Raw genomic sequence first — 25,935 nt, 5'->3', positions numbered from 1 at the left:
CCAGCAGTGGAGACAGCCAGCTTTCTCTGACTACTGTAGACCCTGCCAGGGTTTGTTTTACTCACCCAGTTCAGGTGCATGACCAGCCTTCTCCCTGCCTCCTGCTCCAGGTCCTGCTAGACACAGAGTTCGGGCCAGTGAAATAGGAGCCCAGGACTCCTGCAGGAGCGCCAGTGGAGAGGAACTTTCTCTTTTCTGCTGATCAGGGCCTGAAACACCGCCCCGGAACTGCTAGCCGTCATCTTGCAACACAAGGGCATAACTTGCAGGAATGGCGCCAATAATAAGGAAAGAGCAAAAACATAGAGATGGAAAACTGGCTTTCGGGCACATAATTTGAGTAATTGGATTAAGCCTCCCTTGAAGCCAATACTACTTCTCAGTTACATGAACCAAAAAATTGTTCTTGTGTAAACCAGTGTGAGTTTCAACCAGTTCTTTCTAATGGGTTATTTGGCCCTGGCTGAGGGTCCCTGCCAAGGGCCCTGACTTTGCACCCGGTGAGCTGGCCCAACTAATGAGCCAGCGACGTAATGATGGCCACGATTTAAGCAGCCGCACCCTACCGGCTGGACTGGATCTTTCACCCTGACATCTGCCCCAATTGCCTGGCAACCTCCTCACTGTCACCTGCACGACAACTCTGGTCACTCAGAGAGCTTCCCCACCTCCAATGCATGCGTCCCGCACGAACACCCGTGCTGACTTCACCTAGCTTTACACACCAGCACCTCACATTGTGGGGTCCCGTGCGCCAGCCAGCTTGGGGTGCTCCCACCACCTGCTATCTCCTGCTGCTGCAGAAAGTAACTGACAACCATACACACCACACACTACTCTGGTAGGGCCAACTACAAAGTCATGCCATTTCACCTCCGAGGACCTTCTCCCTCGGGAAAACCTTGTACTGGCCTGTTTCACATTGTGTGGGCGCCTTTTGCACGCAACTTCTTTCTTACAAGAGACCTGCGTACCCAGAGCCCATATCGCCGCTGGTGGGCCCATGCCGGGCTCTGGGTGACTCGGGACCAGCGGAGTGCGTGCTTGGCGAAGCTCTGGGTAATGCTGCGGGGGCACTGCAGCAAACACCTGCCTCAGAGACCAGGGCTTGCGTTGCTTGCTGTCTTAATTGACACAGCCAGCAAAGCGCTGATTGTGGAGAGCAAGGTACAAATCCGTCAAGTAGGTGAATGGCAGTGATGGAAGCACAGAGCCGCCTGAGAGCCAGTGTTGCCCAATCTCCTGAAAACAGAACCATACTGCTGCGCCAGAGAAGTCAGAATGGCCTGCTTTTTTTACTAAAATGCACTAATTGATAATTAGAGAGAGAGGCCTTCACTTCAGAGCTTTCATAAGTGAGGCGATATCCCTTTCCGATGAGTCGAGTCCGGCCAGGCACAGTCAAGGTACTTGGGTTTCTTTGTACTTCTCTCCCCTTTATTTCAGATTTTATATGAATGAAACACGATGAGTAATTCCTTCTCTTTGGATCCTTCAGGATATTATTTAAACACTGGCATCTGGTCTAAGGGAAATTTAATGCTAAGTCAGAGGAGTATTTGAAAAATAGCTTACATCTGGTTTTGTGCTCCCCGTCCCTGGAAGTACACAGCGCAGAGGAAATGAGCACATGGCTGGCGCGGGCTTGGGGCTGGTGGGGCTGGTGCCTTCGCTGTAATGCATACCACAGCGTTCCCTTTTATAAAGTGAGGGATTAGTGCCACCTTCTTTGTAGCAATGTCGTGACCTCTATAATGCTTCTTAAATTGAGGACAATGATGGACCTACCAAGCCTTACCACATGATTTAAATCTGATCTGACAGTACTTAAACCCAGAAGTCCAGAAGGCTAATGGTTGAACAAGCTTGGGAAAATGTCCAGGGAACCGAACGTAGAGACCCAGTGAATTACAGAGAGCAATCACAACTTCGGGGCGAGGCTGGTGAGGGAGAACGTGGTATTTCTGAGTCGGTCTATGTTATAGGATTGACTACAGCTCTGGTCCCATCCTGCTGTCCCAAAGATAAATAAAATCCCACTCAACCAAACAAAATAACAGAGAAAAATCAATTACCTCCCCTCCCCCAAACTCCCAAATCCTATAATCCTTTCTCTTTTACCTCTAGAGTTTTTATATTAAGGATATGCATTTAAAAAACATTCCTACTCGCATGCAGAAAAAAGAAAGTATTTTGAGAGGAGTCTCACAGAGGCTAAACATTAGCAGGTATATTTTAAATGTCATGCACTTAGTTAGAAAAAAGTGGAAACAGGGTTAAGATCAGTTTGTAATATTTGTTTACCGAGGATAAGTAACTTGGAGAACCACGGAGAACAAAGCACCCAACGGTGAAGCCCTCGCAGCACCCATCCGGGCCGTGAATATCTTGAGCCTCTAACCACCAGGGACGCAGCCACTGCCCCAAGTGGGCCAATACCTGGGACACGACTCTTAGGGGAGTCACTCCATTTCAATAAACTAAATGGCAGGGCCAGGGGTTATTCTTTATTTTGTTTTTAGCTTGTACACAATTCACATGTCAAGAACATCTCCGTAGTTCTTGGACTCTTCCCCAGGGCCCTCCAGGTATGCTGAGCTGCTCCAACACATGGTAAACACTGGGCTCCCAGTCAGGAACTCCCCACCCACATCCAAGAGAACTTCTTACCCCAGTGACTTGTATTTCAGCATTTTTCTTCATAACTCCACTCCCCGACTGGGAAAATCCTATGTTTGTAGTTAAAGCACTAAAAGTCTATATAATTCATAACCACAAAGGCCGAGAAAACTCTAAAACCACCTGACTGCATGTGGCTCTTGGTGAGCAATATCCTGGGATTACGCCAGCTGAAAGGGAACCCAAGCGCTCTCTACAGCCACACAAGTTAGAGCTCCCTTCCCTGCTCTCCTGGTATGAAGGAGAGAGGCTGCCTTCCTCTCCAGTTTTGTCAAAATGGAATGAGTTCTCTTCTCACAGCTCAGTGCTACTGATTTGTAGGAGGTGGTACCACCCTCTCAGCCAAGGACAGGTTTGGACGGACTATTTTGGACCACGAGGCCAGCCCCATGCCAAATGTCTAGTGATGCTTTTCTCCTGGTCTCTCCTTTTCCCGCTCCTCCTCCCAAGCCCCCTACACACACACACACACACAGAGAGAACTTGCCCTCCTCTGCAGTCCATTCTGGTGCCCAATATTTCCACATTTCTCACCACATTCACCTAGCAGAACTTTCTTTTGGTAAAGACTCTGATGGGTGAACATTTTGAGGAATAACTTGCACTAATAAGTCACTAGTTGAAAAATAATGTTCTGGCCCCTGAAACCTGACCCTTCACCTCCATCCCCATAATTTCAGTTTTCAGCAAGTAGGTAGGGAAACATAACATTTGGGGAGAGGAGCAGCTGGCCCTTCTCTCTTCACCAAAATCATGAACCAGGTTGGCTTTGCTTGGTATTAAGAGAAACTCTATTACTACTACCTATTATTTTAATGACTAATTTCTCTTCCCTTTCAAAGCTGTTATGACATTGAGCCCCAATGCTTTGGTACCACAAGACCAAAACCAAGGCGTTGGCTGGCCTAGACTTACCTGGAGGCTCTAGGGGAGACTTTGCCCTCGAGCTCGTTCAGGTTGTGGGTGAAATTCAGTTCTGGCTGTAGGACTGATGGCCCCATTGCCTTGCTGGCTGTCAGTGGGAGCCTCTCTCAGCCCTGCAAGGCCTCCTGCATCCTCCCCATAGAGTCCCCTCCCACTTTAAATCAGCAATCCTTCTCACTCTTGGAATCTCTGACTGCCCTTCAGCCACATCTATTCTGTCTCCAGCCAGAGAAAGTTCTCTGCCCTTAAGTAGCCCTCTGTTTAGGTGGGACTCACTAACCCAATAATCTGAGATAACCTCCCGACCTTAAGGTCATTGATCACTAACTTTAATTACTAGTATACCTGCAAAGTCTCTTTCTGCCATGTGATGCACATATTCACAGATCCCAGGGATTAGAGAACCAAGATTCCTGGGAGATATTCTGTCTACCACAATCCTTACCCTATGTAGTATACAACAATAAATCTGAAATGGGTTAAAGAGTTAAATGTGTAAAAAACAAAATTCTTAAAAGTACTAGAAGAAAATAAAAGAATATATTTTATAATCTTGGGATAGACAGGACCTTCCTTAGCAAGCTGAGAAACCATAAAGAAAAATAATTCCCAAAAAAAGAAAATATTGAATATAGGCGTTAAAAGATAAGCAACTGGGGGAAAGTATTTGCAACTTATTTAACTAATAAATCATTAATAAACAGAATGTCTAATAAAATAAATGTCAATAGATTAAGTTAGAACAAAATCAATAAAAAAAATTAGCAATGAATGTGATCAAGCAATTCACAGAAATGCAAATATTGTATTTTCACTTCTAGTAATAGAAGCTCAGAGAATTCTCTCCCAAGTCTGCTATGAAGTGTGGAACTAGCAAGGCAGGGAAGACATGGGGCTCAGATGTGAGAGATGTCAGAAATTAAGACAGCTTGTGAGTCTGGCACTGGGAGACATTTTTACACAGGGCTTTTGCCAATTCTAGAGCGGTTGGTGAGAGGCTGAGAAACCGAACAGATCTCTTAACAGCCTCACAAAAAAAAAGCCAAGGAGACAAACCGCAGTGCAGGACTCGCTAAAGGGGCGTGTCTGGTAAAATCCCAGGCTTTGGGTGGATCCCAAAGGGCCACACCCGAGGAGTAGGAGTGAGCTGGACACAGACCAGCCCTCTCTAGAACTGAAGTCGACTTTGAATCATCTTCATCCCCTGAGAGGGGACGAAGGTCACTTGAGATGGCAAGTGCCATCACCTGCCTACCTGGGAGCAAATGTAAACCCTCCCTGGAAAGTTAACATTATCATAGGTCTCAATTACTTCTATAAGGTTCCACATAAAGTATCTGGCACGCAATCAAAAATAGCCAGATTCACAATATGAAAGCAAGGCAATACGACCAAAAGCCAAGAGAAACAAGATAAGGAAATAAGATGCATGTGAACTCTAGATAATGGTTATCAGACCCAGATTTTGAGAATACCAAGATAAATATGTAAAACAAAATAAGAAAAATGTTGTGAACTTTGGCACAGACTAGGAAACTAAAAAGGAGTTATGTAGAAAATACAGCTCTGGAAAATATAATAACCAAAACCAAAAATCGGTTTAATATCAGATGAGATACAGCTAAGAAGAGAATCATAAACTAGAAGCTGGATAAAAGAACATATGTGCCCAGAATACATACAGAACGTAGGGAACATAGCTAGGAGGTCTAAGATACATATAATTATAGCCCCAAAAAGAGAAGAGAGAGAATTAGGCAGAAGTTAAAATAGAAAATCTGAATACTTGGGGGGGATGAGGACACATCTGTAATCCCTTAACTAATAATAATAATAAAAAAGAAAATCTGAATACTATAATCACTAAAGAAAACTTAGTCTAATTAATTGAAAACTTTTCCAACAAAGAAAACTCTAGGCCCGGGTAGCCTCATCTACCAAACATTTTAAGGATGAAATATTATCAACACCACACAAAGGATTCCAGAAAACAGAGGTCGGCAAACTTTGATAACAAAATTCAGTGAGAACATTAAAATAAAACAAAATTATAGGCCAATCTCATTCATAAACACTGATGTAAAAATCCCACACAAAACATCAACAAACTAAAATCCAGCATAAAGCTAAAAAGGGATAAGTCATCAAGAACAAATGGGGCCCATTCCAGAAATGCAAGTTGAATTACTGTTAAAAAACCGTCAGTGAAGTTCACTGCATTAGCAGAAAAAAGGACAGTCATATTATTATCTTAACATGGAAAGACATTTAATAAAGTTGAACGTCCATTTATAATTTCAAAAAGATTTGGTAATAATAGAAACTTCCTTACTGTGATAAAGGGAACCTGTACAAAAGTCAATTGTATTTCTACATGTCAGCCACAAACATTGCTGTGAGAGCGAAACATCCACCGCTGCCTCCTGCACGCCCCCCACCGGGGATCAAGCCTGCAACCCCGCACATGCCTGACTGGGAACCAGCAACCTTTCGGTGCATGGGATGTCAGTCACCCAAACAAAGGAGCCACACTGGCCAGCGTCATTCAATTAGCTTTTAAAACTTCAGAATTTTCCTTTGTATTAAAAAAAAAAATCACTTTTCTTTCCTTATTACTAATTTAAACTGATATATGTCGGGTGCCTCGAAAATACCTCTGCTTTGTCATTTGTTTGACATAAACAAGATCAGTTGCTTCTACCTGAAAATAGTCCTTTCTCAACAGGAAAAGGAAATATTTTCTGGCAGGACTATAGAAAAGGAATCTAAGAAAAGGCATCTTAGAACATTGGATACTCTTCTCCGAACCTGACCAGCACACTAACTAGTCATCAAGCATTTCTCCCTTGTAACCATGCTGCCTCGCCCCACCCTCTTTCACCAGCTCTGTGTTTATCTCTCCTTCTACTTCCTCCTTCCAGCTGTTCACTCAACCCCATGAATTCCACGCTTAGTCGCTGCCAGGAAAGTAAGCCCTGCCAGGACATTCCCCGGGGACGGAATCTGCTCTTCATCTTCCCGGGAGACCATCTGCGGGCCCAGGTCTGTGCTTGATATGCTGCTTGTCACCTGCTGTCAAGGTGCACAGACCACAACGTGGTGTAGAGCTTTTGTCCTGCTTTTTAAAAAATTGTCTCCACAATTTACTGACTTGGAGTAAGTCATTTATATGAAATCATTTTGGATTACGAAAATAATTTTGAAAAAAACTAAAATGAAAGCCAACACTATAAAACAAAATCAAACCAAAAGAAGTGAGAAGTTGCATCGCATCACTTCCCTGTAGGAGTAAAGATGGGCTCCAGCCCCGGGCGGGCATTAGCAGGCTGGACCCCAACAGCCCTGTGCAGCCCTGCGGCCCCACCCCACCCGGTACCCCCAGTGTCCACTGCCTGGCCTGGACGAAGAGCCACTGAATAACGTAGAAAACGCAATGGGACAGCGGTGCTTTGCTGACGCTTGGATTTGATATGTCAGCGAAGTGCAGATTAAAAACACGCAGCGTTGCTTCTGGGACCCGCCTCCTCTCCTCCCAGCACAACAAGCCCAGGGATGTTCAAACCAAAGAGAATCTCAAGAAAGCGATGAAGAAACTCACAGCATATCCACCTCAGAGGAGCTGCTTTGTTATCCTTTAAAAATGGCCCTGTGATCATCGTGCAAGTTTTAAGTGACGGTTTGGGGTACAAATGTCTAACTTGATTTGCCACTAACATCACCTGGACTAACTGATCTATAAGGATGAGATGCATATTTTAATAAAAACACTCTTGTCCCTGACACCGTGCTTTCAGTGCTTTTCAGAATACAGGCGAGTGTTCCAACTCTCATTGACAGTAAAATGTGGCCAAAATTAAATGTGGTTGCATCCTCCTAACGACTCAGATTTTAGAATGATGCCTCATACCAGCTGTCTGGGAACAAATGTATTTTGTTGGCATGGGAACAAAAGAATTTGTCTGAATTTTGTAAATAAACTGTGGTTATTAAAGTTACTTGAAACAAGCCAGAGTAATAACCATTAAACATGAAAAGTCAATAAAAGTCTTTGAGTTATATTTCTGCTGCAATGATTATTCCTGTTTTCATAATGTGTGTTGGGATAAAACATAGTTTTGAGCTGTTAGTACTTTTAAATGGATTCCACTGCAGATGCATTAGTCAACAGCAGCTAAGACTGTGAAGTTTTAAAATCCTTTATGGAAAATGGAAATTAAAGCCTTGGAAATCTGTAAAAGATGAATTCTTCCTTTCAACAATTGTCACGATTATTGCTTAATTGATTTTCTGTCTACACAGCATCTTGGTCCCTCTTGATGAGGGTAAAGATAAGCAACGCTGTCCAATGAACACTTTAAGTATACTGATGCTGGTTCTCCTCAAACCCGCGTCACTCCCTGATAGATCACTGGGCATTGTGCGAGGCGAAGGCATTCTTTGGGAATACAAATGCTAACGGTGGTAATGGTTCAACGGGCAGCCGGAGCCAAGGCACTTCAGAGATTCTAGTTTCCCAACAGCTACCGATACTGAAGGGACCACATTTTATTCTTAAACCAGGCAGCTGGGAAGAAGCAGCAGGATGCTGAGTGATCTGCAGAGAAAATAAAGGGCCTTGTTGGTGTCCGCCCTGCTCTGCCTCTGGGCCTGCGATGGAGGAGATGTGGAAGGAGAATCTGCCCTGCTGCGGCGGAGCAGCATGGTGGGCCGGACGGCATCTGCATAGCGTGGATGAACCCAGAGGACATTACACACAGAGAAATAAGCCTGACAGAGGAGGAGGATCTCACTCTTCGGTGGGATTAAAACAAAAAAAGAAAAAAGTCAAACTCATAGAAACAGAGTAGCGTAGTGGTGGCCAGGGGTGGAGGTGGGGGACATGGGGAGACGTTGGTCCAGGGCACAAACTTCCAGTTACAAGACGGTCCTGGAATCTAAGGCTCACATGGGGACTATAGTCAGCAATACCCTGTTGTGCACTTGACATTTGCTAAGCGAGTAGATTTCGTGTTCACACCACATACAGAAAAGGAATTAAGTGAGCTGATGCATGTGTAATTAACTTAATTGTGGCAATCATTCCACATGTGTTATCAACTCATCACATTGTGCATTTTAATGGTTACAAGTCTATCTGTCAATTATACCTCAATAAAGCTGGAAAAACTACTGAGGGGAAAAAGAGGAAAGGTGGTTTCCTGGGCAGGGTGCTGGCTTTGTGGCTTCTCTTAGTTCCCCTGGGGTACAAGCCCTTTGGTGCGATGATGTCTAGGAGCATAGATAAGCCACGAGAAGGCTCAAGGATCCTCCTCACCCCAGATGAAAATGATAAAAGAATACCTATCATATTTATTTTAATAAAAGCCTAATCAATAGTATACTTAGAAAAAGTCTATTTAGGATATATTTAGGAGGCGCAATACAAGGAGCTGCAATTACACAAGTTCGGTGGCCTTTGCTAGTCCTTGTCCTTAAATTCCCTTAGCATGTGATGCAGCCAGTCTTTCCTTCTTCCCTCCCTCCCTCCCTCCCTCCCCCTCCCTCCCTTCCTCCTATACCACATGGGCCAGGCACTAGGCTAAATGCTGGATATAAGGATATGTATGACAGTGCCAGCCGAGGAGCACACCCTCAAAGAGCATACATCTCTCTCGAGAGTCTGATGGGAAACGTTTTGTAGAGGTCACAGAGATACTTCAGGAGCTCAGCTGAAAGAGGGACACGGGTGGGCAAGATCATGGGTGGGCAAGGTCATCGAGGAGGAGCCTCAGGGCAGCAAAGGCTTTCCCCCTGGGCAGAGGCGTCCAAGCCAACATGTGCTGGTGGACGCCATGAAGAGGACAGACAGGCCCTTTCTTTCCTTCAGAGCTTCCTGTTGAGTAGAAAACTCTAGTCTGTGGTTTTCTGACAAATTCTCTGGCTCTGCTCTTATCTCCCTGACCATTCATTCCTTTGAAGTCCTCGTCAGTGCCTCCCGCTCTCTCTGGTCCCATGAGCGTGGTCCTGCCAGGGGTCTGCCTGTGGCCCTCTTATCTCTGCTCTTCCTTGTCAATGCTGGCCACACCCGAGGCTTCTGGTCTGTCCCCCAGGAGACGACCCAGACATGTTCACGTTTCTAGGGCTCCTTCTTGAGCTCTGGAGTCAGCTTTTCACTAGTGTCTCCAAATGAAGGTCCTGCTGCTAGCGTCTCCGATTCGACATCTAAAAACCAGTGCTTCCCTTGTCCACGGCACACCAGCTCATCAGCTCAAACATGCGTGTTATTTTCGACATGCTCCTTCCTTTTGCCCTCTGTATCTTTGTGAATTTTAAGTGAGTCTTCACATCTATTCCTTTCTTCCTACTCCCTTTGACAAGAAAGGAACACCTTAGAGATAATGTGGGTTCAGTTCCAGACGCCCGCAATAAAGACAGTATCACAATAAAGCGAGCCGTCATCTTTGCTGGTGGAGGGTTATGCCCTCAGTTTGTAAAAAACACATCTGTGAAGTGCAACAGAGTGAAGCAATAAAAGAAGTCTGCCTGTCCCCAGTTCACGCCTCCTGATGTCCCTGGGCTGGTGATGTGACCTGCAGAGCCACACCCGCTGGGTTTGTCTCTTTCATCACTTGTTCATCTTCTGCTGCCATATTCATCTTTCTAAAGTATAAACACGGCCAGTAATGCTGCCCAGTCAAAGAGAAGAAAGAGCCTCAATGCTGACGACCGCTTCCTGACCAGGCACTGAGCCCTCAGTATTGCACCGAGACTGGTCGCCAGTGGCCATGCGCGGTGCTCGGAACACAGCAGACAGTAAGGCAGGCTTGCTCTTTTGTTTTCATAATGGATGACATGAGTGAAGTTACCTTTCTACCGTACGTCTCCCCTCACTCTGTTCCAATGTCCTTCCTCTCTGTTAATGCCTAGTTGCGTGCCCTCCTGTGAGTAGGTATAGCCACGCACACTCCTCTGCATTGTGTTGATAGTTTCTGAAGTAGCTCACATACGTGACCTGGTTTTGATGTCCACATCCACCCTGTGGGAAGGTATGAGCACTGGCGTTTCAGGGACCTGGTACCGGAGCAGTGCAGTGCTTGCCCAATGACCAGCAGGGACAAAGTGGCCTGAGCACCAGCAGTCATCCCCACTGGATCTCCCATGTCCTGCAGCCTCTCCTGCCCCAGCCCCTGCCTTGGGTTCTGCTAAGTGGCTCTGGGACAACCTCTGCCCCCTCCCCAAATACACACAATTACCTCTGAGGCTGTCTTTGCTCGTTAGATTCTCTCTGAAAGTAATGAATGTGTCTAGGCCTGAAATATAAAGTAGGTTGCAGCAAAGATGTGATTGAATGTTGAGTATGGCTGGCTTTTTGCTATATATTTTAAGACAACTTATGGGTTACTTGTGGCTGCACAGTCCAGACCCTTAACACCTGGACACACCAGGTAAGAGGCACAACCAAAGCAGCTGGCTGCTAATAACACTGGCCAGAAGGCAGAGGCCCTCCAGTCGCTGCCCGGGAAACAAGGCCTGGTGGGCCCTGAGAAGGCTGGCAGGGGCGCTGCCCCCCTCAGACCGCCCAGAAGGACCCGGTTCCCTTCAGGGCCACAGGCTTTTGAAACAACATGTGTCAGTGAGCGCCAAGCCCTGCCTGGGCCACGGGACCTGAGCTCTGACCAGCTGCAGGTCCTCCTCGTCCTTCCTCACGGGGGACAGGCAGGATGGACACAGGACTAATGCTGTGTTCTTTCCGCATTTGTGATTCTGAGCCTCTGAGCCATTTAGAAGAATAAGAACCTCCCTCAAACTCCATGCATGGAGTCTACACTGTATATGGGTCTCCTCTGTGCTACTAAACCGTAAACTCCTCTCCAACCCACTCATCTCTGTCGTCTCAGCACCTACCATATGCCGTCACGAGCTGAGGGAAGACAGTGGGACCCTGTTGGGAAATGCACAGCGCTGTGCTCATTTATTAGGACATCTCTGGCTCACTGTCTTTTCTCACTAATTTATCTAAAATAATTTGGGAAACTGAGCGACTGATGTAATCAAAGCCATTAATACTTTCAACCTTAAGATACCTACTTCCACCCAGAGCATCTGCGGTGTGTACACTGCTATCCACATTATATTAGGTCAAAATCTGACGTTGCTCAGTGCCTTCCTGACAAGTGTAAACTTTGTACCGTGTTAAGGATACCAAGTGGATTTTTAAACTGTTTCTTTTCTTCCCTGTCTTTTCTATAATATTGTCCCGTGTCGGCAAATTACTTAGTCTCATTGAGCATGATGACACACTGTTTACTCAGGAAAGTGAGGGTCAGTTGTACACATCCCTGAACCGAGCGATACACAGCATGTACCCATGTTACATAGCTCCCTCCAATGGGAAGTGTCATGGCCGGGAGCGAGCGGCCCACGTGCGCTGGGCGGGAGCGGTCCTTCCCTGGACCACGCCTGCTGTGAGGGCTCGCATCTTTTCCTGATGACTCAGTTTCCTGGCACAAGGAGGAAGCTGGGCCAGAGCTCTGACCTCCCCGGGTTTGCTGCAATTATGGGATTCTTGCTCGGATCTTATCTGGAATCAGGAATTATTAACTCCTGGTATGGCTAAAAATAACGATGATTTCTAATGACTTTACTACTTATGAATTACAAGATAAGTTGGTGTTTCTGGAAGGCTGGCTTAGATAGAGAGTTAGTGTTTCCTAATTTTATTTGGCTTATCTTGAACCTGCATAAGGAGCAAATTAACCCTCTGTAGCTACGATGAGCAAGCCTCCTCTGGGCGCGGTGCTGACTGACGTGCCAGGGGAGGAGTTAGGAGCGTTGATGGCACCGAGGCAAGGGGTGGGCAGCAAGGATACCACCCATCGAGACCTGATGAGAAGCAGCTTTTTGTTTTTAATTAAAAACACAACTTTTAAAATGCCTCATTCATTTTTTGTTTTTATAGAATCAAAACATAGGAATTTTTCCTAAATGAAAAACAGCAACAGTTTAAGCTTTTTCTTTTCTTTTTCTAAGTGAGCGAGTTAAATAAAGCCCAGGAAACTGTCCTTTGTAATCCTGCCAGTTCCAATTCTGACTCTTTCTGCAACTAGTACCAGGATAATATGTGGTTGAAAAGGAAAAGAAGTTTTGAGAAGCTGATCTGCACACGTTTCAGTCATTTGGTTGGCTGATGTCAGGCCAGTGACTGGGACTACCCTTGCTTTGACATGCAAAACAGACAATCATATTCAACAATTTCAAGATTTTAACTATTTTCCCTGGCTGGTTTGGCTCAGTGGATAGAGCATCATCCTGCAGACTGAAGGGTCCTGGGTTAGATTCTGGTTAAGGGCACATACCTTGGTTGTAGGCTCTATTCCGGCCTCTTGTACCGGCAGGTGTGGGAGGCAACCAACTGATGTGTTTCTCTCTCACATCGATATTTCCCCTTCTCTCTGTCTCTCCCCTCTCCTTCCACTCTCTCTAAAAATCAATGGAAAAATATCCTTGGGTGAGGATTAACAACAACAATAACAAAATAAATAAATGCACAAATCTTTAAAAACTTAAAAAAGATTTTAACTGTCTGAGTAAGCTCAGATAGAAGTGGACCCTAAGAATGTACAACACAATACTTCTAATTATTAGTGTCACAAACTGAAAGGGGGCAGAGGTCAAAGATAGAAGTTGAATTAAATTCCAAATGAGTAGTATTTATCAAGTGCCCATCATCTGCTCTTTGGTTTTGCTGAAGCAACTGGCGTTTTTTTCCAGCTACAGCCTAGGATCTTATGGAAAGGACCCAACATGTCATGGTTGCAAAGACTATGAACTCTGCAGCTTTACCCACGGGTATTTCCTGACATTTCTTTGGTAAACTTGGAGCCTAATAGAAGATATCAGGAATTAGTGTAAGAAATAATCTAAAAAGCTATTGTCACTGCAAAGATGAAAGCAACTTTGATGATCAAAAAGAAGTCAATGAAAAGAGACCGAAGTGGTTCCTGAATCCTGCCCCGTTGTTCATTGGGGATTTCTTCATTTCCCTCCTCTCAGCACACGATGGAGTTTTCCGTGTGAAGTTCTGCCATGAATTAGAGCGATGTCAACAAAGTGTTACCTTAAGTCATATTTTATCACAAACTGGAGAAGCCAGGCCTCCAGGGAGCACTGTTCCTGCTTTCAGGAAGCTTGACTTCTTCAGTTACAAGCATCCAAGACAGAGGTGGAGCCCAGCGGCCTCAGCGAAGGAAGCCTGTGCCATGGCGCTCACACCACAGCCATCCAAAGAGCTGTTTGCATCTGGGCCCTGTCTGCTCTGCGTTCGTTTCCTCTGCTCTTTGCTGCTCTCTGCCCGTGGAGGGTTAATGCTGGCACGGGATGTTTGCTTCCCTGCCATCCTTAATACACGCACTTGCCCTGAGTCTGTTATGCAGCTTTTTTATGAACTAGAAATGTAACTTAAAACGTGTCATCAAAGGAGCAGAGGTTTGGCAATCAGATTAACGTGGGTTTGAATCCACCGTGCTCTCTACTAGTTCTATGACCTTGGGCGGGTTACTCAACCCCTCCGGGTTTTACAGCTTCTGTGACATGGGGATGATAACGCTGGCCTTACATGGTTGTTATCAGGATACATGAACTAACATGTATAACGTTTCTTGTATAGCATCTGTTATTTTGTAGGCCTTTGATAAAGTATAGTTATTAATTTTGTATTCTAGTATTATCTTGTTTTGTGATTCTATTGTTGACTGTATGACAGGCCCTCTGTAATACTTATATTTGTATATTCATGCATATCATACACGTGATCTATACATATTACATGGCGTGTATGTTATGCTGGGTGTATGTGAGAGAGTAGGAGGGAATTATGAGGCCGTCAGTTCATTGGTATGAATACTCAGCACCTATGGGATGCTTCCGTCTACCATTCTGTGCAGTCCCCTGCCTCGAGGTCCTGTTTGTAGACACCTCCCAAGATGAAAAACATTGCCTATTAGCCTTACTTCAGTGTTTACTCTCCCCACAGGGTCAGAATGACTAACCGGACATTCCTGCACTGACTGCACTATGAGACGACAGGTAATGTGCATGAGGCGTGGTGGAACCTTGGAGAATGTGAAAAATGCTGCACCCAAGAGCTGAGGACATGCATTTATAAAGGTCCCACTGGGACTCCTGAGCTCTCAATACATTGCTGCCTTTTTCACTTAAGTTGTCAAAATTACCGCAAAGAATAACTCACTATATCCAGAAGAATTGAATAAAAAGAATCCTGCCATTTGAAAATGAAATAGGTCATTAGCTATCATCATAGCCAGATTATTCTGGTTAAATTTGATTTATTTTATTAATATAATGGAGAGAGAGGAGAAAATTCAGTTCAAAAGAAAATGTGATTTCTGTCTCTCCATTCGAATATGATGACACGACACACACTGCTTGCTGGCTGTGGACCCAACATCCCTCTCCCCACTTCCTGTTCAGGTTATTCTCCCTCTCCCAAGTAGATCCCGGCTGGTCTAGGCTGGTATGGGTCCCTCAGTCCTCTTGCCAGGGATTGTACGTGCCAGGCAGAGCATGTGACCTGTCCTGGCCAATGAGAAGCTAGGGGTATGTGTGTAGGGGTTGTTGGGAAAGGTCTTACTCTTCAGAAGGGTCCCTAGAGGCAGACAGTCCGCTTCTGCCTCTGGATATTGCTGGGAATCATGAGAGGCCTTGGCACTGCTTTTAGGATGAAGTCAACCCAGGGGAAGAGCCACAAGAATGTTATAGAGGGAGCCAAGGCCCGGGGCTCTCTGCCCAGAGCCTGCCCTACCTACAGCCTCTGGTTTTGTGAGGTAATAAATCTCTGTTGTCTCTGCCCGCCAGGAGCGGGGCATTCTGTTACGTGCAGCCAAACACCCCAGTGGAAACAGGAAACACATCGGCTCCCGCTGTGGAGAAACACACAAGCACGCGGGCGGAGGGGGCTGGGGGGGCGTACCTGCTCTTGGGCCTCCAGCTCCCTGTGCTGCAACTTCTTCTCTGCGCATCGCACTTGGTTCGAGCGGTTTTCCAGTTCATCTCGCAAGGCCTGAAACAGCATATGATAAACACGTAAACAGGAAAAACTAGCGCCCCTGAAACAAAGGTTTTATCACCTGAACTGGCATCAAAAAGCTTCAGATCTCTAGCCTATTACTGTCATTCCACAGAGTTCAGGCAAACAAAACCAGATTTTAAATGCCAGGCCCAGATGTTTTCCACTTTAGGAATAATCAGTATAAAAAATTCCAAACTTATAAAACAGACACATTAGTGGGTGTCAATTTATTTTATAAAAACGCCTCTTACATTCCCAGCATAGAACCAGGAGCATGCAATAGAGCACTGAGCTGTTGCTAATTAAAACAGCTTTGTCGGTACACCTGCAAGGTACAGGCACACGCGGAACCGTGTTGTGACAGCTAGGAAATGTAATGCTTGACTAACGTGACACTTTTCGAAATTACACCACGGCAATGTGAGTAACATATGGAAGCTTTAAAGGAGTTTCCCCACCATGTCATTGAGGGTGGTGTAGAATGCAAGGAACCTGTAAGAAGTGGAAGGACATGATCTCTTTCAGTTGCCAAGTAGCTGCAGGAAATAGAACTCAGGTTAATAGAGGGAACTTACAACCCACGAAGATCAGTAATTATCATCGAGTTGACTACTATTTTAAGAGGTGAACTAGAAAAGAAACAGTCCATTTAAGCCACCCGATGTACTATAGATATAATACGCAGAAGTTTACAGTGAGCAGAACACAGGATGATAACTATAAAGATGCCAAATTCTCAAAACAAAATTAATTCAATCAAGACCATCGTGTATCTGCTGTATGTCAAGACCTATTGCGGTTAGAAAGAGCAGTGAAAGAAAGCAGACAAAACAATCCCCTGCTCTCAGGAAGCCTACACTATTGGGGGCAGATGATAAGTAAACCGTGAGTATAATATATGTCGGTGGCAAGTGAGGAGATTTTAAATCTACCATTTTTTAAAATCAATATCATCAAAATAGAAGTGAAATTACACTTGCTTTTCAAAAAGGTACCACTTTTCAAATATGCTCACAGTTTAACTAAAGATGTAAAACATGTGACCTTTCTAAGGTTAATCAGAGAAAGCAGTATGTCTAGAAATTACTTTTATTATCTATTAAAAAAGTCAGTCTAAAAAAATTGGAGAGAAACCAAATAGTAGTCCACTACTATTTAAAAGTTGAAATGTACTAGATGAAAAGAAAATGACGGTTTATATTGGCAGCTGTTCCTGGTCTCATTTTCTGAAAAATTATTAGGCCATTAGAGTGCCAACCTCGGAATTCAACATCAGGACTATGCAAAAATGACCACAATTACTCAATAAGTACAAGCAGGAACATTCTTCTAAGTTGTGGCTTCTTTACTCAGAAACCTTCAAGTCTGACACACACAAAAATCACAACTCTTAGTTTATTCCTGAGAAAAGCCCAAGATAATTAAAGAACGGAATGTCCAACATTGGGTAAAAGCAAAACACACACACACACACACACACACACACACACCAACAACAACAACTGCTGGAACAGTTATACTGTTTATTCTGTGAAGTTAATCCTCGCCCTGAGGTCTGCTGGTTGACTTGCATCATTACTGAAAGGGCAGCTCTTTTCTCCCGGGTCAACCTCCCCGGGATGCCCTATAGGAAGTCCCTGGGTGCCCACTCGGAGCGCTCTGATTGGTCAGGAACAAAGAGTGACACTTTCCAGAAAAAAGTGTGACTGTCCTATAGAGCTTTCTGAGAACAGTGAGGGTATGCCACATGCTTTCAAAGGCATCAGGTTACAGGACAATTGTATTTGTTTGTATATAATATGAAAATACGTAGACCCAATAAGAGTGTAAACTATGTTACTTGTTAACGGTCTTTCCAGGGAGAGGAGGAGCCCTGGTGGCTAAGGGGCCTGTGAAGGCACCTGTGACAGGACGAGAGCTTTGCCATTGATTTGGGGGGAAATGTGTATTATAGTCAGTGCTCATCAACTTCGTAAACAGGATTCAAACAAGCCACTCAACCTGTAGAACCATGCGCCAAGGGATCGTGGTCTTATTAAAAACCAATTTCTTGTCCAATCTCAGAGGGAAGGCAGGGTGGTGGGCGGGAAAAGATCAACCGAAGACCTTATATGCATATATGCATAACCCATGGACACAGACGAGAGGGTGGTGGAGGCCTGGGGAGGGGGCAGGAGGGCTGGAAGGGGTTAATGGGGGGATAAGGGGACATATGTAATACTGTCAACATAAAGAGTTAAAAACAAACAAACAAAAACCAGTTTCTTTCCTATTCTGAAGGCATCATATAAACATGAAATGATGGCAGACATTTTAATAATGAATAAATGAAACGAATGTTCATTTTGATTATAAAGTGGTTAATATGATATTTCATAAAGGGAGACATCACAGAAGGGGAAATATGGTGCCATAATGATAAAAAGATATAACCAAAATGTTCCCAGGGCACAAAGCACATGGCCAGCAGAGAGGCTGTCGGACTTCGAAGTCCTGACCTTGCTCGTGGCCAGCCTCTCAGCAGCTCCACGCGTGGGGTGGGAGGGGCGTCCACTCTGGCACGTGACCCCTATGACCTCACTATCCTCTCCAGCAGCAACACACAAATTTGCTTCCGCTCCTAACCCACAAAATCAATACTCCAGCTTCTTACCAGACATACATCTCAAAACCTCTACTTTCCCATCTTTCCCAAAACCTCGGTTAAGAGAAGTTTGGAAAAATCCACTTGCCAATCAACACAGAATCAACAGAATGGGAGTCGCCCTTCTCCTGAATCCCTTGTTCAGCAGAGCCAACTCCAGTCACTCTCTTACACATTTGTTGGGCAAACTGTAGAATTGTGCCCGCCCCCCCACCCCCTTTTTAGGGTTCACACCAGTCCTCACTGACATGAGATTTCACCTTTCACACTTATATTCTCCCTCATTTTCTTGCCAAGTCTTGGCCAATGCTGTGTCTGCAAAGCCCACAGGCTCGTTTTCCTGGGCCTGCCATACATCGAGGGGCAAAGGACAATGGGTTCTTTCCTTGGCTCGGTCACATGGAGCATGTTGCAGGTGTTCTCTGGGATATTATAGTGTCCATCTGTTTAAAGGGGCTAGGTGAAAGCGTCTGTAAGCAGAAAGACTGTGGATTAGGTTCTGCCCTGAACAGATATAAACCGGGACCCTGCAGGTCGGCCTGGTCACGAAACAGGAGGCAGATGAGCGAGCGCTGGGGGAAGTGAGACGGCGCCTTGGAGCAGCAAGGCCTGCACAGCTGAGCACGCTCACAGAAGGAAAAAGCAGTCTCCTGTCAAGAGGCTGTTGAAAACTGATGAAGCTGGGTGATGGGTAGATGGAAGTTCTGATGCTGTTCTCCCTACTTTTGTGTGTTTGAAAGTTCCCATCATAAAAAGTTAAAAAGAAAGAGTAAAGCTTTTCCTGCTTAAACAACATGAAGTCGCCATATCGTTCCTTTCATGAGGTCTGAATGTACCATCTCACTTCAGAGAAAACGGCCGACTCATTCGCCATTCAGTGGGCGGGAGGGACGGAGGATTCCCCACCTGGATCCTGTGCGTGAGGGGAGGAAGCAAGGAGTGGGATTCGCCCTGTGGCCTACGGAGAAGATCACTGCGAAGGGAAGGCTTGTTTATGTCCTTATGGAGTTATAATTTAGACAGTAAAATTCCAGGTTTATTTTTTCAATGGTGATGATCTGTTTTACATTGAAAACATGTGATAGGATTTGTGTCAAAAATTATCTGTTACCATTATAACATTTTGATGTAGACCGTCTTCCACTGCTTACCCACCCAACAACGACACCTGCTCTGCGCCTGCAGTGGAGAGACACTAGTTATAAAGGGAAATGAGGGTGACTCTCATTTCAACCTAATTGCCTTTTAATAACGCCCACATTGAAGCAGCATTACTTCAACTCGGTGTACAAATGGTGCTGACAATATTTTCTGATGAGCAGGTTTCCCTTGACATGGAAAATGACACAAACAGCACATGTGTTCTTTTTTCTACGATTGTTAACTAAAAGTTAAGGGGAAATGAAGTAAAAGCAATAAACTTAGTATTTTTATGTCAGATTTGTACACTTACTTATTTTCATCACAGATTAAACAACTGGGGTCCAGCAGGAAGACCCAGCTCTGTCCCCAGAGGAGGAGCTAGGAGCCTGGGCCGAGGAAGGCGACACAATGGCAGATAGTGACACTGTTACTTGGGGGTCTCACTTGCTATTTTCGAGGCCATTCTAGCTCCTGTTTTATTTTAAATAGGCCAAATCAATTAACAAAAGTAACAAGTATTCTTACTGAAATGCCAGTCGAGATTTCTTTTAAAGTGATTTCTTCATTCAGACCTTCCCAGGGTGCATAGCGAACCACAACAGGTTTACTGATGATTCCACAGTGATGGGAACGGGCCATCCTACTGATCCGAAGAAAACCAGACCCGCAGTTCCTGCAGGGCCACCGAGGCACTCACAATACAACAGTATCCTTTTTTCTTTATGGCTTATATTCAGCTTTTAATTTTTTTCCACATTCTGAGCAAGCACCTTTATTTAAGCCCCCAAATTCAGTCTCACGACCTGGCATGAAGAAAAGGAGATTTTGGGTGGTTGGAACCCAATACATATGCCACCCTTCACAGAAAGCACATTCCTTTCAGGTGGAAACTTCTCGGTTTTGCAACAAACCACGTGGATGAGAAACTGCACTTGGATGTGAGCTATTGCTATAGTTCTGATCAGGCTACTGAGTCACCATAAAGACCAAACACTGCGGCCCATATAAAAAGACAAGAGTTGTGTTGTGACCACAGACTAAGATGTTTCATTTGTTCTCTCTTCTCTCACCTATTTTCAGTTCTCTAAAATTCCCAAACAACCTCTTTTAAAAGCCCTAAGGATGCACTTTTTAAAAAGTTCATGTTTCCTGGTCTTAGCAGAGGTTCCAGGAAAAGAAACCTTGTTATCTAAGGCTTTGATGATCTAGGGACACTGGAATCTCCTAACGCACCTCATTAACGTTGCCCGTCTCCCAGGAGACCATCCTGACAGTTCCCACGTCTCCTCTGAAAGCGGTCAGTCCCCTGCTCACCCAGACAGCTCTACTTGTGAACAAGCTCTTATCTCGGGTGGTAGAAACCTAGGATCAAGTTCAAGAACCACAGCTAGGGTCGGGGATCACAGAGGCATTTCCGCCTTCGGCCAGCGTGATAAGGGCTGACAGGAGCTCAGTCTGCGGACAGGGGAGCTGCTCAGCCTCCTGACCACTCCTGCGCCCGCCCAGGGAGGAGGGGCACCCACAGCCACTCTACACGTCCATTCTCTTACCGGCTGACCGTTCACACACGCCATGCTTTGGGCCTGCAGCAGCATTCCAATTTCCCTCCAACCACCTGTGAACTTCTCCTCTATTAAAACTGAAGTCGAGTCCTGTCTTCCACGAAACATTTCAAATGTACATTGCAGAAAACTCCTATCTCTCAGTAAGTCGTTAAGTCCCATATGATAACATCTTTACCAACCTCTTTGCATTATGAATTTTTCTGACTTTTTTCTCATTTCAGACTCTGAGCTTCAAAGGGCAACACCCCCCCCCCCCCCACACACACACACAACCCCTATATTTTTAAAGTGATAACACTGAATAAAGTGTGGACGCTAAGACAACTGTATTACTGGTGACATTAGCCAGTTACATAAAGATCAAGTTGCCTTTTATTTAAAGCAGTTGGGGTATTCCCAATAAAATTTCTCCAGAATTCTCTCACTGCCCCCACCCCCCACCTCCCCGTCCGCCCACAAGCTACATAACTACATTTCCCCTTCCTCTGCCCCTGGATAGAAATATCTGAGTTTTACCATCTGTCCCCTCAGATGTCAGAGGAACACTCCTTGTTTTCTCAAGACAATGCCTCCGTTGGTGTCCCAAAGGTCTGAGGGGTTGCTCTCTGGCACCTGTGATCTCTCCTTTGCACTGAGCCCCCTAAGCGTGCTCACCTCTTTCCCCGGCCCCCCTGTGGCCACGGGCCTCCCTGCGTTTCCTACGTTGTATGCGAGAATGTGTGTCCCTTTAGCACTGACACTCCTTTATTTGATGGTGGCCACTTTCCCAAGCGTTTTACTACATCGCCCACATTTCTCCCCATCCTAGCTCCTTCCTCGTCTGGGACCTGATTTAGTCTCCAACACCGAATTAAACTTGCTCTCTGAGGTTAGCATGATGCTCCTATTGACAACCCAATGCCTTTCCCACCTAAATCCTCCGTGACCTCTGTTGCACTGAGCACTGTTAGGACCCTCTCCCCCCAGAATTGTAGTCCTTCGACACCACAAAATCCCGGTGTCCTCCTCCCTCTTCCATAGGATTCCTCCTCCTCCTCCTCTTTGCTTTTAATGGTGTATATTTCCCAAATTAGGTTCTTCACTCGTCTCTCTTGCAGATGACTGATTATTCAATTTCATAAATTAATACAAGTATTTCTATCTGAGCATATACCACGTGCCAGGCACTACGCCAAACACTACCTCTAAAAAGCATCAAATCTAATTCGCATGACACACCTGTAAAGGAATAGTTGTGACACTAGGTAAACAGTGCAGAGGAAGTTGTAAGTGTTGAGTGGGAACTCGGGCAAAGCAACACGTGCTGGGGAAGGGCTAGAGAGAGAACTTCACCAAGGAGGGACTATGATTGAGGAATGTTTGTGGGGGGTGGTTGGGGTGGAAAGGGGTCCCGGCAGGTGCCACCAGAGGGAAGGCATGACCACAGGAACCAGCAGGGGTGCTGGTGACACAGGAGGAAGGGCAAGCAGAGGATGGCCCTGAGCCTGGGGGGCTGACTGGGGTCCCCGAGGGCCTGTGGGCAGGAGGGCTCTCCATTGACCCCTGCAGCACTGGGATCCACCACAGGCCTAAGAAGGTCAGCCTGACCACAGGAAGGCTTCCAGGTGGTGGTGCAGACCGTGGGGCAGTGAGGCTGCTGGGGGCTCCTGAAGAGTCCCAGCAGGACACGTGGGACAGTCTACGGGACAGAACGGGGAAGCTGGTTCTCTCTCTTGCATAGAAAACCAGGCCAGGAAAACCCCCCGTGTGCCTTGGGGTCCTGGGTGAAAATACCAGGCACAAGCATTTTGCCAAAGTTTGGGAGGATGGAATGAGGCAAAGCATTAAACTCCAAGTAAGTGAGAGTTGGTCTGGAAAAGTCACAACTTTATCTCCTGTGTAGCATTCATCGTGCAGGGACCCTGCCCGAGGCATGCGCTCCGTCATAGCAGGGAGACCCTCAGGAGGACGGGGGCACCAGCCGGTGAACTTGAGACGGTGAGAGGCCATGGGCTGGGGGTCACCAGAGGCAGGTCATGGGGCTGGGAGCAGAATGCATGTACCAGGCACAGGAGGAGTTTCTCAGAGTCACTGGGGGCTCCCAGGATGGGTGGCTGGTGCTTTGCAGTAACCAAGGCAGGGAACACAATAGAATTAAAATATACGAAAGGAAGAGAAAAAATAACTTTCTGTGTGACACTGGCTCAACAGCAATGGAAAACCAACAGCCTGGCCATCAGAGTGTGGTGCCAACACGGGAACAGCGGAAGAGGTAACAGCATTGGGGCAGCAAGATGGTGAGTTCAGTTTCAGAGCCACTGAGCTAGAATGTCTCTCACGACACGCAGGTGTAGAATGTCTCTCACGACACGCAGGTGTCCCGGCCCAGTGGGCACAAAACACCGGCTCCAACCAGGGCTTTCTGGCTGACACTTTGATTCCAGACCTCCAGCCTAGAACCAGAGACAGTAACTTCATTGCTTTAAGCCACCCAAGATTTTGATCTTTTGTTATGGCAACCCTAGGAAACTGCACACACAGGAATAAACTTCCCTTGTTTTACACTTTTTTTTTCTGTGAAACACACACACACACACGTGTTTTATACTACCCAGTTCTAGACCTCGTTTATCCATGGAAGGGCGACGGCCTCTGGTCATGAGACGGTCAGGAAAATGGCATGCGGAGCATTACTCCTGCTGCATTTATTCACCTGTACTTTTCTAACGTTGTGTATGCAGTGATATCGGGCATAGAGGAAGTCATTGAGGCAGAATGCTGGCACACTCCCAGTGGTGGAGGAGAGAATGCCCGCGGTGGGAGGAAGAGGCTGGAGGTGAGCCTGTCTCTGGCACCTTCAAGTTCAGATAGGGGGTGGAAATTTTACACGCCAGATAAAGTGCTTTTCTTTTTTCCAACCTTAGGATACTGTGCTATCCAGAGCCAGTACTTATGAAAGAAGAAGTTTAAAAATTTCCATTTAAAACACTTAGAAGGAGAGGATTTACTAAGATCCTGTTTAATGTTCAGCTGACACATTGTCAAAAACATTTATCACGCAACCTTTTGAAGTTGCTTCCACTCCATGTTAGTTATTAAAGCTTAGATTGCAGTTAGTTACCAACAGCAAAGCGGACACGTGAGAGTGCGTGGCCAGACGATCAGGCTGATTTCTGAACGAAGCAACATTCAATTCTCCTGATCAGAAAGACCCGTGACCTCATTTTCATGCTGAATGCACAATACCGCTGATTTCTGAAATCACCTCTCCATAGACCCAGAAACAAGGGGGGTGAGGGACCTGGAAATTTCATTTATGGTTCCTCACGCTCCAATTGGTAGGAATCTTCAACTCTAAGAACATGCTACTCTAAGCCAGCTTGTCCTCTGAGTGCAGACTGGGAAAAAGTGACCCACATTATTGAGATTTCTCGGCAACTTAATTCCTGATATAAATTTCTTCACATTGAGAATACCTCCAGTTCCCAATTTTGCAAGAGGAATCAAAATGCTTTATAGACAATTCCACTAGATAATGCTCTTTAAGTACATGCCATGTGATAGGCATCGTATTGAAAGCAGAGAGTCGGGTAGGACATGGTCTGACCTTCTAAGGAGCTCACAGTATCAGAGAAGGTACGTGATAAGGACAAAAAGCAGAGGAGCACAGTGAGTGTCTTAAGCATCCAATTGAGAGAACAAACGGAAAAGGGAAGGGCAGAGGAAGAAGTTCAAGGGCACCACAGGAAGCGCGCAGATAAATGCAGAATGTGGGACATTCTACAGGACAACCAGGACAACGCGGTTCTGCAAGAAGTCCACAGCATGGACTAGAGAGCGGGGGAGGGTCTGCTTCAGGCGGAAAAGACAGTATTGATAACAACCCAGTGTGATGCTTGCTCTTGTTTGGATCCAGATCCAGACAATCAACTGCAAAACGGCATCTGAAAGTCCACTGGTGATTCCTAAAACGAAACAGCTCTTAGGTGACACCAAATGATAACTGGATTTTCTAGTCTGACATCGGCTAGTCCGACTGTGGCTGCGTGAGATAATGCCCACGTTTTCTAAGAGCACCTGGGATGCAGAGGGTAAGATGACGTGAGGTCTGGAATGTGCTGTAACACACTTAGCCTAGAGAAAAGGTGATGTATGTGGCCGAACCCGGATACCTGCTGGAGTGGGAGGTAAGTACTTGGGAGTGCACAGTACCAGACTCTCCACTCTTGGGCATGTTTGAACATTTCCATAATAAAACTGAAAAAAAAAAGGCCTGTATACAATAAAATGATAGTGGGGGGAGCACAAGGAGATGAGGGAAGTCTTCAGGTGGAAGGTGGCCTGGGGGAGACCCAGGATCAGAGCTACCAGTCGACAGGCAGAAGGTGGGGAAGGGGGGAGAACTGCCTGCCCAAGAAACAGCATTTGCAGAGGTAAATCCCAGGGTGGACACAGCAAAAGACATGCAGTCCACGGGGCAGTTCCTAGAATGTGTGACAGAGAGGCGGTCCGAGCACTGCGGCCTTGACACCAAGCTGAGTTCCCACAGAACTTGGTGAAGAGGAGAGGGACTTTGTGCAATGCCTACACTCAACAAAGGGACCCAGAATTACTTCCTGGGATCAGTAACACGCGTCCCAGGCTTAGCAGGCACAAATTTGGACTCATCATCAGTTCTCCTTTCTTCCCCTCCCCCGAGTCCCACCCTCACTTAACGTTCGGTACCAAGAGCTCCCTGTGCTCCCTGGAGCAACTCCTGAGATGCTGCAAGTGACAGAAACCAGGGCATGAAATGAGTGTTCTTGCCCTCATAGGCTAATCATGACACCCCCCTCGCCCCCCGACTCATGGATAAGGCATACGGAAGATGAATATCAGGACAAAAAATTAATACCTCTCTTTCCACTTCTTCTAAGGCTCTGTGGAGACTGAAA

At 45.9% G+C, this 25,935-nt stretch overlaps 1 protein-coding gene across 1 annotated transcript in view; it reads right to left on the bottom strand.

The window, feature by feature from the left end:
* The window catches only part of CEP112 (centrosomal protein 112), a 296,754-nt gene that overhangs the window by 20,742 nt on the left and 250,077 nt on the right, over positions 1-25,935 (bottom strand). Inside the window, exon 24 of the mRNA XM_081109907.1 lies at positions 15,572-15,661. Within this exon, the coding sequence (XP_080966033.1) occupies positions 15,572-15,661 (90 nt within the window). The remainder of the gene's footprint in view (positions 1-15,571; positions 15,662-25,935) is intronic.

The sequence above is a fragment of the Myotis nattereri genome (assembly GCF_964212035.1).
Source record: "Myotis nattereri genome assembly, chromosome: 16".
NCBI classification, from domain to species: domain Eukaryota; kingdom Metazoa; phylum Chordata; class Mammalia; order Chiroptera; family Vespertilionidae; genus Myotis; species Myotis nattereri.
The sequence above is the reverse complement of the archived record's forward strand: the minus strand, read 5'-3'. Positions and strand labels throughout refer to the sequence as shown.